This window comes from Anolis carolinensis, chromosome 5 (assembly GCF_035594765.1).
Source record: "Anolis carolinensis isolate JA03-04 chromosome 5, rAnoCar3.1.pri, whole genome shotgun sequence".
Classification (NCBI taxonomy): Eukaryota; Metazoa; Chordata; class Lepidosauria; order Squamata; family Dactyloidae; genus Anolis; species Anolis carolinensis.
In genome coordinates, this window is record NC_085845.1 from 199,445,946 (window position 1) to 199,459,072 (window position 13,127).

Below are 13,127 nucleotides of genomic sequence, written 5' to 3' on the forward strand. Positions count from 1 at the left end.
CTAGTTTAGGTCTTCCAAGTTCAGAGTCAGTCTTCCTCTTTTTCTACTATCTTTAACTTCATCTTTATCACTTCATGATACATCCAAAGCATGAAAGCTTCAGTATAGTCATTTTGGCTTCTGGGGAGAGTTCAAGGCTTGACTTGGTTTTGGTTTCCTTTATTTGCCTTTTTGCTGGTCCATGGTATTCAGAGAACTCTCCTCCAGACTACACTTCAAATGAGTTGATTATTTTCCAATCAGGTTTTCTGACTGTACACTATTCACATTCCTACATGGTAAATCAAAATATTGTGGCATACTCCGATGTTGTTATTTAATGATACATCTTTTTTTACTGGAGAATTTTCTAGTTCCTTTACAGTTGTCCACCAAATTGTAGTCGTCTTCTGATTTCTTGACCACAGTCTCCATTATGATTTATTATTAAACCTATGTATAGAAAACCTTTAACTATTTTGATATCATCATAATGAATACTTAAATTATGTAATCCTTGTGGAGTCATTATTTTAGTTTTCTTAATATTCAGCTGTAAGCCTAACTGATAGTCTCTTCTTTCAAATAAAAGTTCCTCAAGTTGCCTTACAAAATACTGCAATGCCACACACAAGAAAGATGTGGACTCAGAGGCACATACAAATAACTTCTCTCCACCCCATGTTCACCCAAATAAGCAGACTTTTAAGCCCCCACCAGACAGATAAGAATCAGAGTATGCTTTCCAACATTTTTATATTCCCAGGACAACTGGCTGACAGAGCAGTGTTCTTTCTGGCAAAGATGGATGGAAACAAATTGTCTGCAGCTGCTCCTTTTCTGGTCCATCAACAGGGCCAGGCTGGTTTCTCCCTTGCTGCAATATTCCTTCTTGGAAAAGGAGACCGCAACCACGCAGTAGCCCTTGGCTTCCCATCCAGGGGCAGAGGCCAGAAAACATTTCCTATCAGCTCTGCACGTTGAAGAGGAACCTCAGCCAAAAACTAAGTGCCTAACAGGAATTAACAGCAAACCCCTTCATTAAAAGAGAATAAACGTTCTCACCCTCTCTTCCAGTCGAGCCAGCTGCTCTTTGTAGTAAGCATCATGCTTCTTCAACTCTCTGTCTTTCTCTTCCAGCTGCTTGGCCTAAAAAAAGCATCACAGAAAGCACACAAAAAGAGAAGACCGGATCAAGAAAAAGCAAAACTCGAGCAATGCAAAAGTCTGGTACAAACTATGCCTATTGACTCTTATGTAGAAATTGGAGGAGCCTGCAGCCAGTATGTTTTTGCCAAGACAGTATATTAATAAGATCATGATTGGTACATTCAGAAAGTTAAGCGTTGACCCATTGTGTTTTCCTGTTTGCTTAACAGCTGTGACCCAGTTCATCCAAAATGGATCTGGGAAGTGTCACAAGACAGAGCTAAACAAATAGCATAGGAAGGAATTCCTCAGCAAGAGACTGAAAATGATGGATGTCCAGGCCACCAATGAGGTTAACACAATGGAAGAAAATGTCTGGAATAAACATTTAGAAAAACAACAAAGAAGTTTGGGTGAGTATGTAATCCAATAAACACTTCATATCAGATTTCTGAAATATCTAATATCTTAATTCTACACACCTTCAAGAAAGATTATTAAAAACCCATGGTACGAGGGAGTTGAACTGGATGGTTCTTGTGGTCTCTTCTAACTCTATGATTCTATTACTTTGGATGTGCAATACAGAAGTGTCTCTGCAGATCCACATTGCTCAGGCTAGGAAAGTAAGCAGTTTTTTGGACCTACTGAAAACATTGCCAGCCTACTGCATGCTGTCATCTCCATGTCTAGTGCTGTTGTGCAGTTGAGATCAAGCCAGTTCATCCTGTTTCCAAGCTGCCATAGTGATACAAGAGTAAACAGCATCCTCATCCAAACCTCAACATAGCATCAACAAGGATGCTGAAAATCCAAAGTTGGATGTACTTATACCCACCACGGAGCTGCAATTATTTCTCAGCAGTCACTGAAGTAAGAAGCTATAGAACTGCTTAAGATTGAACCATAAGTCTGCTTAGAATGACAGCAAGAAATCTTTGCAAGTATACAAAGAATGTGCATGTCCCTAAAATTTTCTCCTTCTAAATATACACATTACCTCCAAGAAAACTGCCAACCATTATCAAATTAGTTCTGGGAAGCTTCAGCATTGTGGTGTAAGTGTCAGGGAGACAGTCCCACACATCCTCAGCTAAAGCATTAGACTTTCATCTTTGAATAACATTTTGCCTGAAAAAAGATTCTCCCACTGCTGATCAAAGAAGCAATTTTATTCCTTCTCTGTCCAGAACAGGCTACAAGAGAGAAATGAAGCCTGCAAAGAATCATCCTTGAAAGTAAAATAGGTATCAGGGGATCAGAAAGAAGAGACACAGCTTTTCACCTGTAAATCGTCATTAAAATTTCATTCAAAACTGGTGTGTGTGTGGTTGTGTGTGGAGGAATCAATGCCTTTCACTTGCCAAACTTCAGTGCTCTTGTTTCATATACTTACTTAAACAATGGTGGAACTGTGATTAATGAAATATATTTATTCACATTCTTTACACTAATTCATTTTATACCCATCCATGTGCCTGTTAATTGTGCTATTCAAATAATAAAAATAATACAATACAAGGGTTTTTTTTCTTAAGGACTGCAGCTAAAACAGTTTGAAAGGTTTGTATGACAAAGAAAGAGTCTACCACTGGAAGGTTTTATCTTCTCTATTTCCCATGTAGGTTTGGTAGTATGCAAAAATGAGAAATTATCAAATCCCCCTTCTTATTTACACAGAAAAGCTTCCTTTAACTCTAGAAGATAGCTTTGATCTTTTCCAGAGATTAAATGAGCAGGTAACATGAGTAAGTTCAAATAATTTTAATATTAATCAGAGAATTCTCTGAGAATTGTTATATTTTAAACCAATGGTTTACATTTCACTGTTTCCCTTTCTGATTTGAATTGTTTTGATTTATGACATTCCAACATGTTGCGAACTAGCAATAATCAATTTGCCATCAACAATATCATTGGTGGCTTCTATAAAACAAGCTGCTGATATACACCGGGCCCCAATTTCATTTAATTAGCTTCCATAGTGAACTCTGACACTAGCCTATAGTTCTGGCAACACCATACAGGAAGCTAAGGAAGAATAAAATGTACCATTCTCACTACTATTCTACTGAGTCACATTGCCAACGAGTGGTCAAGTAACTCACAAGAATCCTGACCTTCTACTTGACTTGCATAGACAGCAGCTGAGGAGTTCTTCCAAAGTTCAGACTTTATAGTATTCTCAAATTATGGAAGAACCCTCTTTAAGGGAAAGATATTTTCTAAGAAAAGTAACAAGACCTTCTCAATCCACATGTACCTTCCATCTGTGGCAAAAGAAACCATTTCTGAACTCATATGAAGGACTTCTCAGCTTCAAGACATTAACATTCCTACACATTTCACATAATTGAACCTGCAACATTCTACTTTTTCCTTCATTTCTTTTTCACTATAAAAATCTCTCCGCTGCTTTGTGTCGTATCTAATAAGGAACTACTCACCTATGGAGAAACATCAACGGTTTGCCTCACCTTGTTCTAGAGAACCAAGGAATCAAATCTATAAATTGTACACTTCTATGCTTAGCTATAAGCTCTCCATATTTTGTTTAGAGGTACTGTACTCAAGGATTTTAGCTTTAATACTTGTGAGAAGGCTATAAAATCTTGCTTATTTGTTTGTGGAGTTGCAACATCTGAAAATCTTCACACTATCGAAAGGACATTAATAGAACAATTTTTCTTGCTTTGCTACTACTATCTCAACACAACGACAAACAAACCCCCAGCTTTGGGGCAAACCATTATGACTACTCACAGCTTTTGTGTCACATTATGCATAATTCACTCACTTCATTGCAACTTTTAACTATTTGGCTTACCTTAATTTCCAACTCCTGAAAGCATGAAAATTCAAAAACAGAGCCATAAATGTGTGAAAGAAAAAGCATGTAAACAGAACCATATAATGTGCAGGGCACACACAAAATCTTACAGTTTGATTTATTTTTCTAGCAGAGTGAGTAACAAGGCAAAGGCTGTGGCTTCTATACAAAAATCAATAGACAATGTTCTAGAATTTTTGAATGTACAAAAGGTCAGAGTAATTAATCTTGCTATCTGGGGCTGATGATGCAATTAGTAAACCAACAAAGGTGTAGCAAAATGAAAATTAGATAACAGGGAAGTATTTCAAATTCAGTCCAAAACAGGGCATGTTTTGCCATTAATTCTGTCAATTTGTTTCTATCTTCAATTATCTTTAAGATCACCTCAAGAACCTCCATAAATTTACAGACATGTTCCTTTAGATAAATCCATCAAAATCTTATTTATAACAATATTCCTAACCTACAATTTCCTATTCAGAGTGCCTAAACAGGTCACAAACAGGTCTTAGCAAAAACAGGTCACAAACATACAATAATTCACTCAAATAATTCAAAACAGCAAGAGATAACAAAAGGCTGTTGGGGAGAAACACATCTACAAGATGGCAATGAAACATGAACCAGGAGGCAAAAAAAATCATCTTTAGAGTAAAGTATGCCAAAAATAAGCTCCTTTGTAAAACTCCACCAATCATGGGAACTTCCAATGTTAAAGGTAGTATATACCAGTGAAGACCTGATCCACAGAACAGTCCACAATCGTCTTGCATTCCCAGGATATTGACAAACTAAAATCCCACTCAAACATTTGCAAATCAGGTTTGCTAATTGCATCCTTCATACTTGGTTAATAGACATTAGTTTCTTGGACATTCCACAGGTATATGCTCCACTTGCTTTACCACCATCAGATCATCTGAAGATGTCAGGCACAGATGCAGGCAAAAAGTCATGAGAAAATGCTGCTAGAACACACGCCATCAGAAACACAGCCCGGAAACCACACAACACCCCAGTGATTCCAGCTGTGAAAGCCTTTGACAAGACAATCTGAAATGTGTCCAGAGGAGGTGAAAGGTCTGGAAACCATGCCTTATGAGCAGCTTAGGTGGTAGAACATGCAGATCAAGAATAGGTCTCTTCATCCACCTAAGAACCCACCCCCAAGACCCCACAAATGGAAGACCATCATCCTCGAACTACGAGGGATCGCCTAAGTAAGTAAGTAAGTAGGCAGGTGGTCAAGTATATTTAGCCTGGAGAAGAAAAAATTAAAAAGTGACAGGACAGCCATGTTTAAATATTTGAAAGGACCCCATATGCAATATGGAGCCAGTATGTTTTCTGCTGCTCAAGGGGGTTGGTCTGGGTGGTCCTTTGGTCTCTTCCAATTCTATGATTCTACCTGTAGGTCTCCAAATGACGTGTGTCTAGCTGCAAATAGGAACAAAATAGTGAACTAGGTAGGCATTTCTGTTCTCTTAACTCAGCAGAGCTCTTAAGGGTTGTATGTATTTATATTCTCCTCTTCTTCAACCAAAGTCCAGAGTCTGTAACTTTCACATGGTCCTTAATATTCTACAGTGACTGGGAAAGAAAGGTGATGTCTACTGTTTTGATTCAAGATGTGAAAGGTAATAATTATCTAATACAGTGGTTCTCAACCTGTGGGTCCCCAGGTGTTTTGGCCTACAACTGCCAGAAACCCCAGCCAGTTTACCAGCTGTTAGGCTCTCTGGGAGTTGAAGGCCAAAACATCTGGGGACCCACAGGTTGAGAACCACTGCTATAATACATACATGTGTTAGGTACATACTGTGTACATCTGGGCATAATAAACCTCACTGTATATGTCTCAAATTGTAAGATATATACATTAAGCTGTGTACAACATAGTATCTTAGTGCATTCATTCTCAAACTCTGGACCTCCAGATGTTTTGTACTTCAAACCCTCAATCAGGGGGTCATGCTTGTTTGGTCTCCTGGAAGCTAATGTGAAGACTATCTGGAGAACCACTGCCTTAGTGTTCTTGTGCATGCCTATGTAGTAGAGTCAAAATACATTTCTTACTTCACTTGATTTTAACATAAAGAGTTCTGGAGTAGACAAAAGAATACAGAAGAAGTGCAACTTTTAACAACTCTAACACAAAGAATAACTTTAAAAGGTACTGTATTCTCCACTCCCACTCAAAATTTCTGGTACCAGCCCAAAAGGAGTAGAACAGCCATGAGAAGATCAAAATGATCCCTATTAAATGCATATAATCCCTATATTAAAAGCATATAAAATTTCAGATCTCATATGTTTCTATCAATGTAGAGCTCCGGTCTTTCCCCAAGCAAGAGTTCAGTTAGTCAACAGAGTGGAAATTGACAGAAAAAAAATGTCTCAAAGCACTTTGAAATCAAACATTTACCATTGAGGAGTATTTTTAAATGCACAGGGAAAGAAAGAAGTTCAGAAATGCATAGCAAGTGACTAGGGGAGGCTGCGAGGGACTTAATCACAAACAAATTCTCCTGGCTGACTTCAACAGATCAATTAAAAGCAATTGCCTGGACCTTACCAAAGGAAAACAAAAGCAGGAAATTAACAGACTCACTGCTGCGGAACAAGCAAAGGAGAGAAAATTAAAGGACTGCACAATTCCGGGAAGCAGACACATATACACAGAGATCACAGTGTTATGTCTTTAAATGTAAGACACATCGTTGGTTTCCCCATGATGGGGGTTCCATCTTCACTTGATTAGTTGCTCTATACTTCTGTGAATTGAGCCCACTAAAAAGCATTTGTTCTCTCAGTCCATCACCATCATCATCATTATTACGTCGTCATTGTCATCATCATCCAAGTTGGCCAATTTACAAATGCAAGTTATCCCTCAATGCTTTGGGGTTCAACTAATGAACAAATCAGTATGAACCAATTCTTAAATCACACTCTTTCTTCCCATCAGACACACAGGCTGCTCCACACTGGACTATCACACATCCAAATAGAGATGCTAGATCATCTCACTGAGCACTGAAGACGATCAAGGCATTTGGAGTTCTTGGACTATATTATACAGCATAACATAGATCCAGGATGCTTAGATTATGGAGTGTGACAGTAATGGTTTTCATAGAATGTGGAATCCTCATTCAAAAGGAAGAATTGGACCATACCAGCTTTGGCCCTTGCAATTCTATGAGTGTGTGTGCATGTTTGTTTGTGCACAGACAAACACACACCATTATCGAATGAGATGTAACTATACAATAGCAGCCAGGAGATGCTGCTAAATAATGATAATGAATTTGTGATGCATATTCTGGTACAATGGCTAAAGGGAAATAATGAGATGCTTTAGGAGAGAGTCTCTACAAGAGACTTCAGGCTCCCTGAATAGAGCTTGTCTAATGCTTCAGAACTAGAGAAACAAAAGGAGTGTAAGCATTACACACACCATGATGCAGAAAACGTACATTTCCTTTGGTGACAGATAACTTTTCCATGAGTAAAATTTACAATATTTTATGTGCACATTTAATTAGTACTTCTAATAGAAAAAAGGAATGAGAACAAGCACCAATTGTAAACCCGCAATTTTGTACGTATCATTTAAGCACAAGAATATACGGAAAAGCTCCTTGAACTGAGGTTCACTCGACCCATGATGTGGTTCAGGTGCAGCACATGGGTTGGAGTACCTAGAAGATCACAAACTGATATGAAGTGGTGATGGGGAGAATGGGGGCCCACCAGATAGTTACTTCAGTTTCCTTTTGAACATTGTGGCACAATTTTTATTTACAAAATACTTTCTAGCATCTAACACTCTGCCTTGCAGCACAGCAGGACAGAAAAAGCCTCTCAGCAGTGTGTTTTATCCCATTGCTACCATAACTAATACCAGAGAAAGGAGTAGGAGAGACAACTGAGTTGGAGATATCAAGTTGGAGAATAGAGAGGGGATGGACTAGAAGACAGAGGAGTAAGTGGGGAATTATTCTCTGACTCAAATGAGAGTCTAAGCTGGGGAAGAAATGAAGAGATCGCTGTACATGGCACTTTACAAGGGAAAGAACATCCAAACAGCTCCTGCTCTCAGGCTTTCAGTCTAATTAAGATGTAACACAAAGGGAAAGGGGGATGGCCGCGGGGAAGGAGATCACATCCAGGTGATACGGTCTCTTCTTCTCTCCTTCCAAAGCCAGGACAGTAGAAGTCCAGTTGAACAGAGGGCCTTTCTTCTGGGTCCAAGCATGACAGAGCTGTGCCTGTCTCTTCTTCTCTCCCTATGAGGCCAGAGTAGTGATGGTTAGGATGGATGGATGGCTTTTCAACTGACCCTGGGCCTAAGAATGATGGGTCTGTGCTTGCCTTTTCTTTTTTACCTCTGAAGCCAGGGCAGTGGCAGTTGGGATGGATGGAGGGCACCTCAACTGTTACTGAGCCTAGACATGGTGGAACTGTATGTACCTGCTTCTTCTTCTCTCTCTGAGGCCAGGACAATGGTAGTTGGGATGGATGGCAGTTGAGGGGATTTCAATAGACTCCTACTCTGTAGGCAACCCAAATAAACTTGGTTTGTAACACTCCTAATGACATAGAGCTATTTTAAGGAATGGGGCCACAGGTTAGACAATCATATTTGGGGAAGTGAGCTCAAGCCCACCTAACACAGATGCCTTGGGACCCCTGTCAGAGTCAGATCTGTACTGAAATCTCTTGGTTAACATTGTTTTCAGACATTATTTTCATTTATCTTCTTTTCAATATCATGACATTGAACCTAAGATTAGAATGATGAGCGACCTAAGATGTAAACTCCTTCCTTGGAAGTTTTTAAACAGGTTGAATGGCCATCTGTCAGGGGTACTTTGATTGTACTTTTCCTGCATGGCAGGGGGTGGGACTAGATGGCCCATGTGGTCTCTTCCAACTCTATGATTCTATGATTCTATGGTTATTCCATGATTCTTAGTCGCTAAGATGTACCTGGATTGCCATTTGATACATTTCTTTTGAAGTTCTCATCTTTGCCAGACCTTTTCAAAAGTCTTTTATCATGATATGCCAAGACTACTTCTTGCTAACAGCTTGATATATTCTTTCTTTGAGATGATTTGATTGCCACTCACCTATTACTGCCCAGAGAGAATCAAGGACAAAACTCTGATCTATGCAGCTTGATGGCTGCCATTCAGAATAGGACTCTAAACCTGATGCTGTGGGTGGGGGGGGGGGGGGGTGCCACACAGCATCCTCACAATACATATCTACTAGTAAGGTCAACACTGAACTGTATGTGGCCCCAGAACTGACCTTCAAGGTTCTGATTACAATGCCTGATTTACCCTCAGCTTCGTTAGGGGCATCTGTTTCAGATATGACCCCCCCCCCCCAGGCATTTCTAAGCCCTGTGTTTTTATGAGAACTACTTTGAAAAAGAAGCAATGAACCTTGTACAATTTCTCATTTACAAATAAAGTGCAACATTCAGCTAATTGAATACATTGCTCCTGTTAATTATTTTGTTATGGCTAATTGATATTCACCGAGATCATGTTCTGCAGCCCCATAAATATATTACCTTGCCAGGGGTTTATATCAGCAGCGGGCTCCCTGCCCGTGGCATGTTTATGCGCCTTCCTATATAAATGCTACGACGGCTTCTGTGTTATATATGAAACACGCACACACACACACATATATATGGTTTGCTTTGCATTATTTGCAAAATACAAATGTCACTGGCTACTTGTGGAAACTGCAGCGTGAATAATTTATGCACTTGGCAATTCTTGCAATTGCTCTCGCACTACAGAAAAGCATTACTTCTTGGTTGTCACAGAATCTCTTTTGCTGTGTAGAGATTAATTTCTTCATGTCCCTGACAGACCTAGTACAGCACTGTGGCCAAGAGACGGTGCTATGAACCAGGAAGTACCCAGTTATAAGCTTGTCTCCACAGCAGAGCACATACTGTGTACACTGAAGTGGTATGGGGTTCAATCCTCACATTTCTGCTTGAAAGGATCACAGACAGGAGTGCTGGGAAAGAACCTAAGCAAGCTTTGGGGCAGAAAAAAAATGGTCTTATTGATACAAGGCAATTTGGTATTACCTAGTCCAGTGCTGGATGGACTTCATTCTTGCAGGAGCTACTTAGATCATTAACAAAACCCAGATGTGTGACGAATGGAGCCTAACACAAAAGATCAATATTGAGAATGATAGAATTCTGAGCCCTGGAATGAATAGTAAAACTGTCTTTCCAACAAATGCCATCTGTCTTTCACCATAAGTGGACAATTGACTTGAACACATACATACTTCTGTTGTTTTATAAAAATATACTTATTTACTTTGTTTTAAACTCCACCCTAGCTTCCTCATTGAGGGACTCAGAGCAACTCAAAATATACCTTCAAGATTGTTTTTATGCTTTTATAATTTTATGTTGTTTTAAACTGCTGTTTGATTATCCTGTTTTATGTAATGATGTATGTGTTTTAAATGGACTATTTTATGATGTTATGATGTTGATTGCTCCGAGTCCCCTCTGGGAGATGGAGGCAGAATACAAAAATAAAATTGTTGTTGTTGTTATTATTATTATTAAGTAGTCAAAATTAATACAACTTGCCTATCAATGTTGAGAGCCTTCGCTCCTCCATCTTAAAAACGCACCTATTGTGTCACTGGAATAAACTGATTTCAAACCCTAGAGAACTGATGAAGCATAAAATGATAGAGGGGAAAGTGTACGTATTTCATGTAGCCTTTAAACATCAGGCCGATTTTGGTCCCAAGTGTGGTGAAACATTTAAAATGTAAAAGGACAGATACATCATAATTTATTAAGCATTTAACAAACTCCCAGAAAATAGTTTTTAAAGCCTAATTAATAAGCAGCCATTTGACAAAAATCGATCACTATCTTTACCATATTTTTACAACCTGGAAGAACTGATAATTCATTTGGTGCTTCCTAGGCCACTTCCATTATGTTTCCCAAAGGGGAGAAAAATGGTGCCATGGTTCAAATAAAAAATGGGGGGGGGGGGACTTTATTCAAACAGCCGACAATTGATGTGCCTCATGTTTGTAAAGAAAGCAAATATTTGTCCATCAAGACTTACTCAACAAGATTACTTGATGAAATGCTAAGTAAAGAAACAAGGGCTTTTTGCACTGAATAAAGCAAACGGTCATAAGAAGAATCTACAGGCCTTGAGGCGCTGTATTGTGCTTCAAAGGGAAGGTTAACGTTAAAGAGAAGGGTAAAGACAGCAGCTGTTAAAGCACAGGACACGCCTAGCATGAGGAATACAAAGTTCCAGGAGGAAGTCTGCTGTTAGGTAAGTAAGTAAGTAAGTAAATAAGTACTGCTGTTAGGACTGTTTCAAACAAGATCAGTAAGTGCCATGAAGGATCTTACATGACACTCTCATTTTAGAAGCACAAAGTTGGGAGAAAAAACAGGTGGGAGTGGAGTTGGGGAAATGGACTCAACCATGGTTTACTGTGCAGAAACAACCAAATTTGAACCCACCTAGTCTGTCTGCAAAGATCTTCTCATAGGCTTTTTGATGTGGACAAGTAAGGGGCAAACAAGGAAGACAACCTGCCTTATTGTTCATCTTGGCTGGTCGTCCAGAGAGGAGATGCAATTTGATCTCAAATACAACAAATTATTAGTGCATCTATCAGGGAGGGAAACTTTCCATCCTGTTTAAAAGAAGCAGTAGTTAGAGCACTGCTGAAAAGTCCTCCCTGGATCCCCTAGACCTTAATAATTACAGTCCAGTGTCCAATCTTCCTTTTTTTGGCAAGGTGATTGAGAAGGTAGTTGACCTCCAACTCCAGATGGTCTTGGATGACGCACACTTTCATTTCAAACCGGCTTCAGAACGGGATACGGAGTTGAGACTGCCATGGTTGCCTTAGTGGATCAATACAGACATGGGGTTTGTGTCCCTGTTGGTGCTTCTAGACCTCTTAGCGGCCGTTGATAGCATCAACCATGGTATCCTTATGGAACACCTGGAGGGGCTGGGAATCAGAGGTACTGTGCTGCAGGCAACTTCCAGATGGTGGTGCTTGGGGATAGCTGCTCTTCAAAAAAGCAGCTGTTATGTGGTATCCCACAAGGTGCTATTCTATCCCCAATACTCTTTTAATATTTACATGAAACCACTGGGAGAGATCATCCATAGGCATGGGGCGGGTGTTATCAGTATGCTGATGACACCCAAATGTATTTATTTATCGATGCCTTCCAAAACAGCTTCAGCTAAGGTTATCATGTCTCCTTTGAAAGAATGCCTGGAGCAGGTAATGGGATGGATGAGGAAAAACAAATTGGAACTGAATCCAGACAAAACAGAGGTGCTTGCCATCGAGGATTCTCATCTGGGGATGGAGGTGTGTCAACCAGTTCTAGATGAGGTTACACTCCCCCTGAAAGACTGTTTTGTAGCTTGGGATTCTCCTGGATCCGTTTCTCCAAATGTCAGCCCAGGGAGATGTGACGGCCAGGAGTGCTTAATATCAGCTTCAGCTGATATGTCAGCTGCACCCCTTCCTAGATTTGGAGGACCTGAAGATGGTAGTGCATCCACTGGTAACCTCAAGGTTGGACTTCTGCAATGCGCTTTACATTGGGTTACCCTTGTACCAAGTTTGGAAACTCCAGCTGGTTCAAAATACAGTAGCCAGATTGGTTACAGGAACATCTAAGAGTGAGCATATCACACCTATCCTAAAGTCACTCCACTGGCTGCCATTACTGGGAAAAGTACAAGGTGTTGGTTTTGTCCCTTAAAACCCTATGTGGTTTGGATCCAGGTTACCTAAAGGATCGCCTTCTCCCATACAATCCGTCCTGCACACTTGGGTATTCTGGAGGGCGTCTGCTCCAACCAGCCAAAACCCGACTGCCAACCACCAACCAGAGAACCTTTTCATTGGCCGGCCCATAACTATGGAACAACTTACCAGAAGAACTCTGACAGCTAAATGAGCTGTTGTAATTTTGAAGCCATGTAAAGACCAATCTCTTCTGGCAGGCCTACCCAGACAGTCTTTAAACATGAATTTTAAATGTGTGTCTGTTGTTTATTCTCCATGTTATGTATTTTAATGTGTATTTTATAGAGATACA

General features: G+C 39.9%; 1 protein-coding gene across 3 annotated transcripts in view; it reads right to left on the reverse strand.

Annotated features, from left to right (window-relative positions):
* Window positions 1-13,127, reverse strand: part of chchd3 (coiled-coil-helix-coiled-coil-helix domain containing 3) — a 239,272-nt gene that overhangs the window by 91,816 nt on the left and 134,329 nt on the right. Inside the window, exons 5-6 of one of the 3 annotated variants that reach the window (XM_008110279.3) lie at window positions 3,956-3,970; window positions 1,045-1,128 (exon numbers count right to left, since the gene is read on the reverse strand). The exons of 1 other annotated variant lie outside the window; for it this stretch is intronic. In XM_008110279.3, the coding sequence (XP_008108486.1) occupies window positions 1,045-1,128; window positions 3,956-3,970 (99 nt within the window). The remainder of the gene's footprint in view (window positions 1-1,044; window positions 1,129-3,955; window positions 3,971-13,127) is intronic. One more of the 3 variants, XM_003220728.4, reaches the window with a different exon arrangement.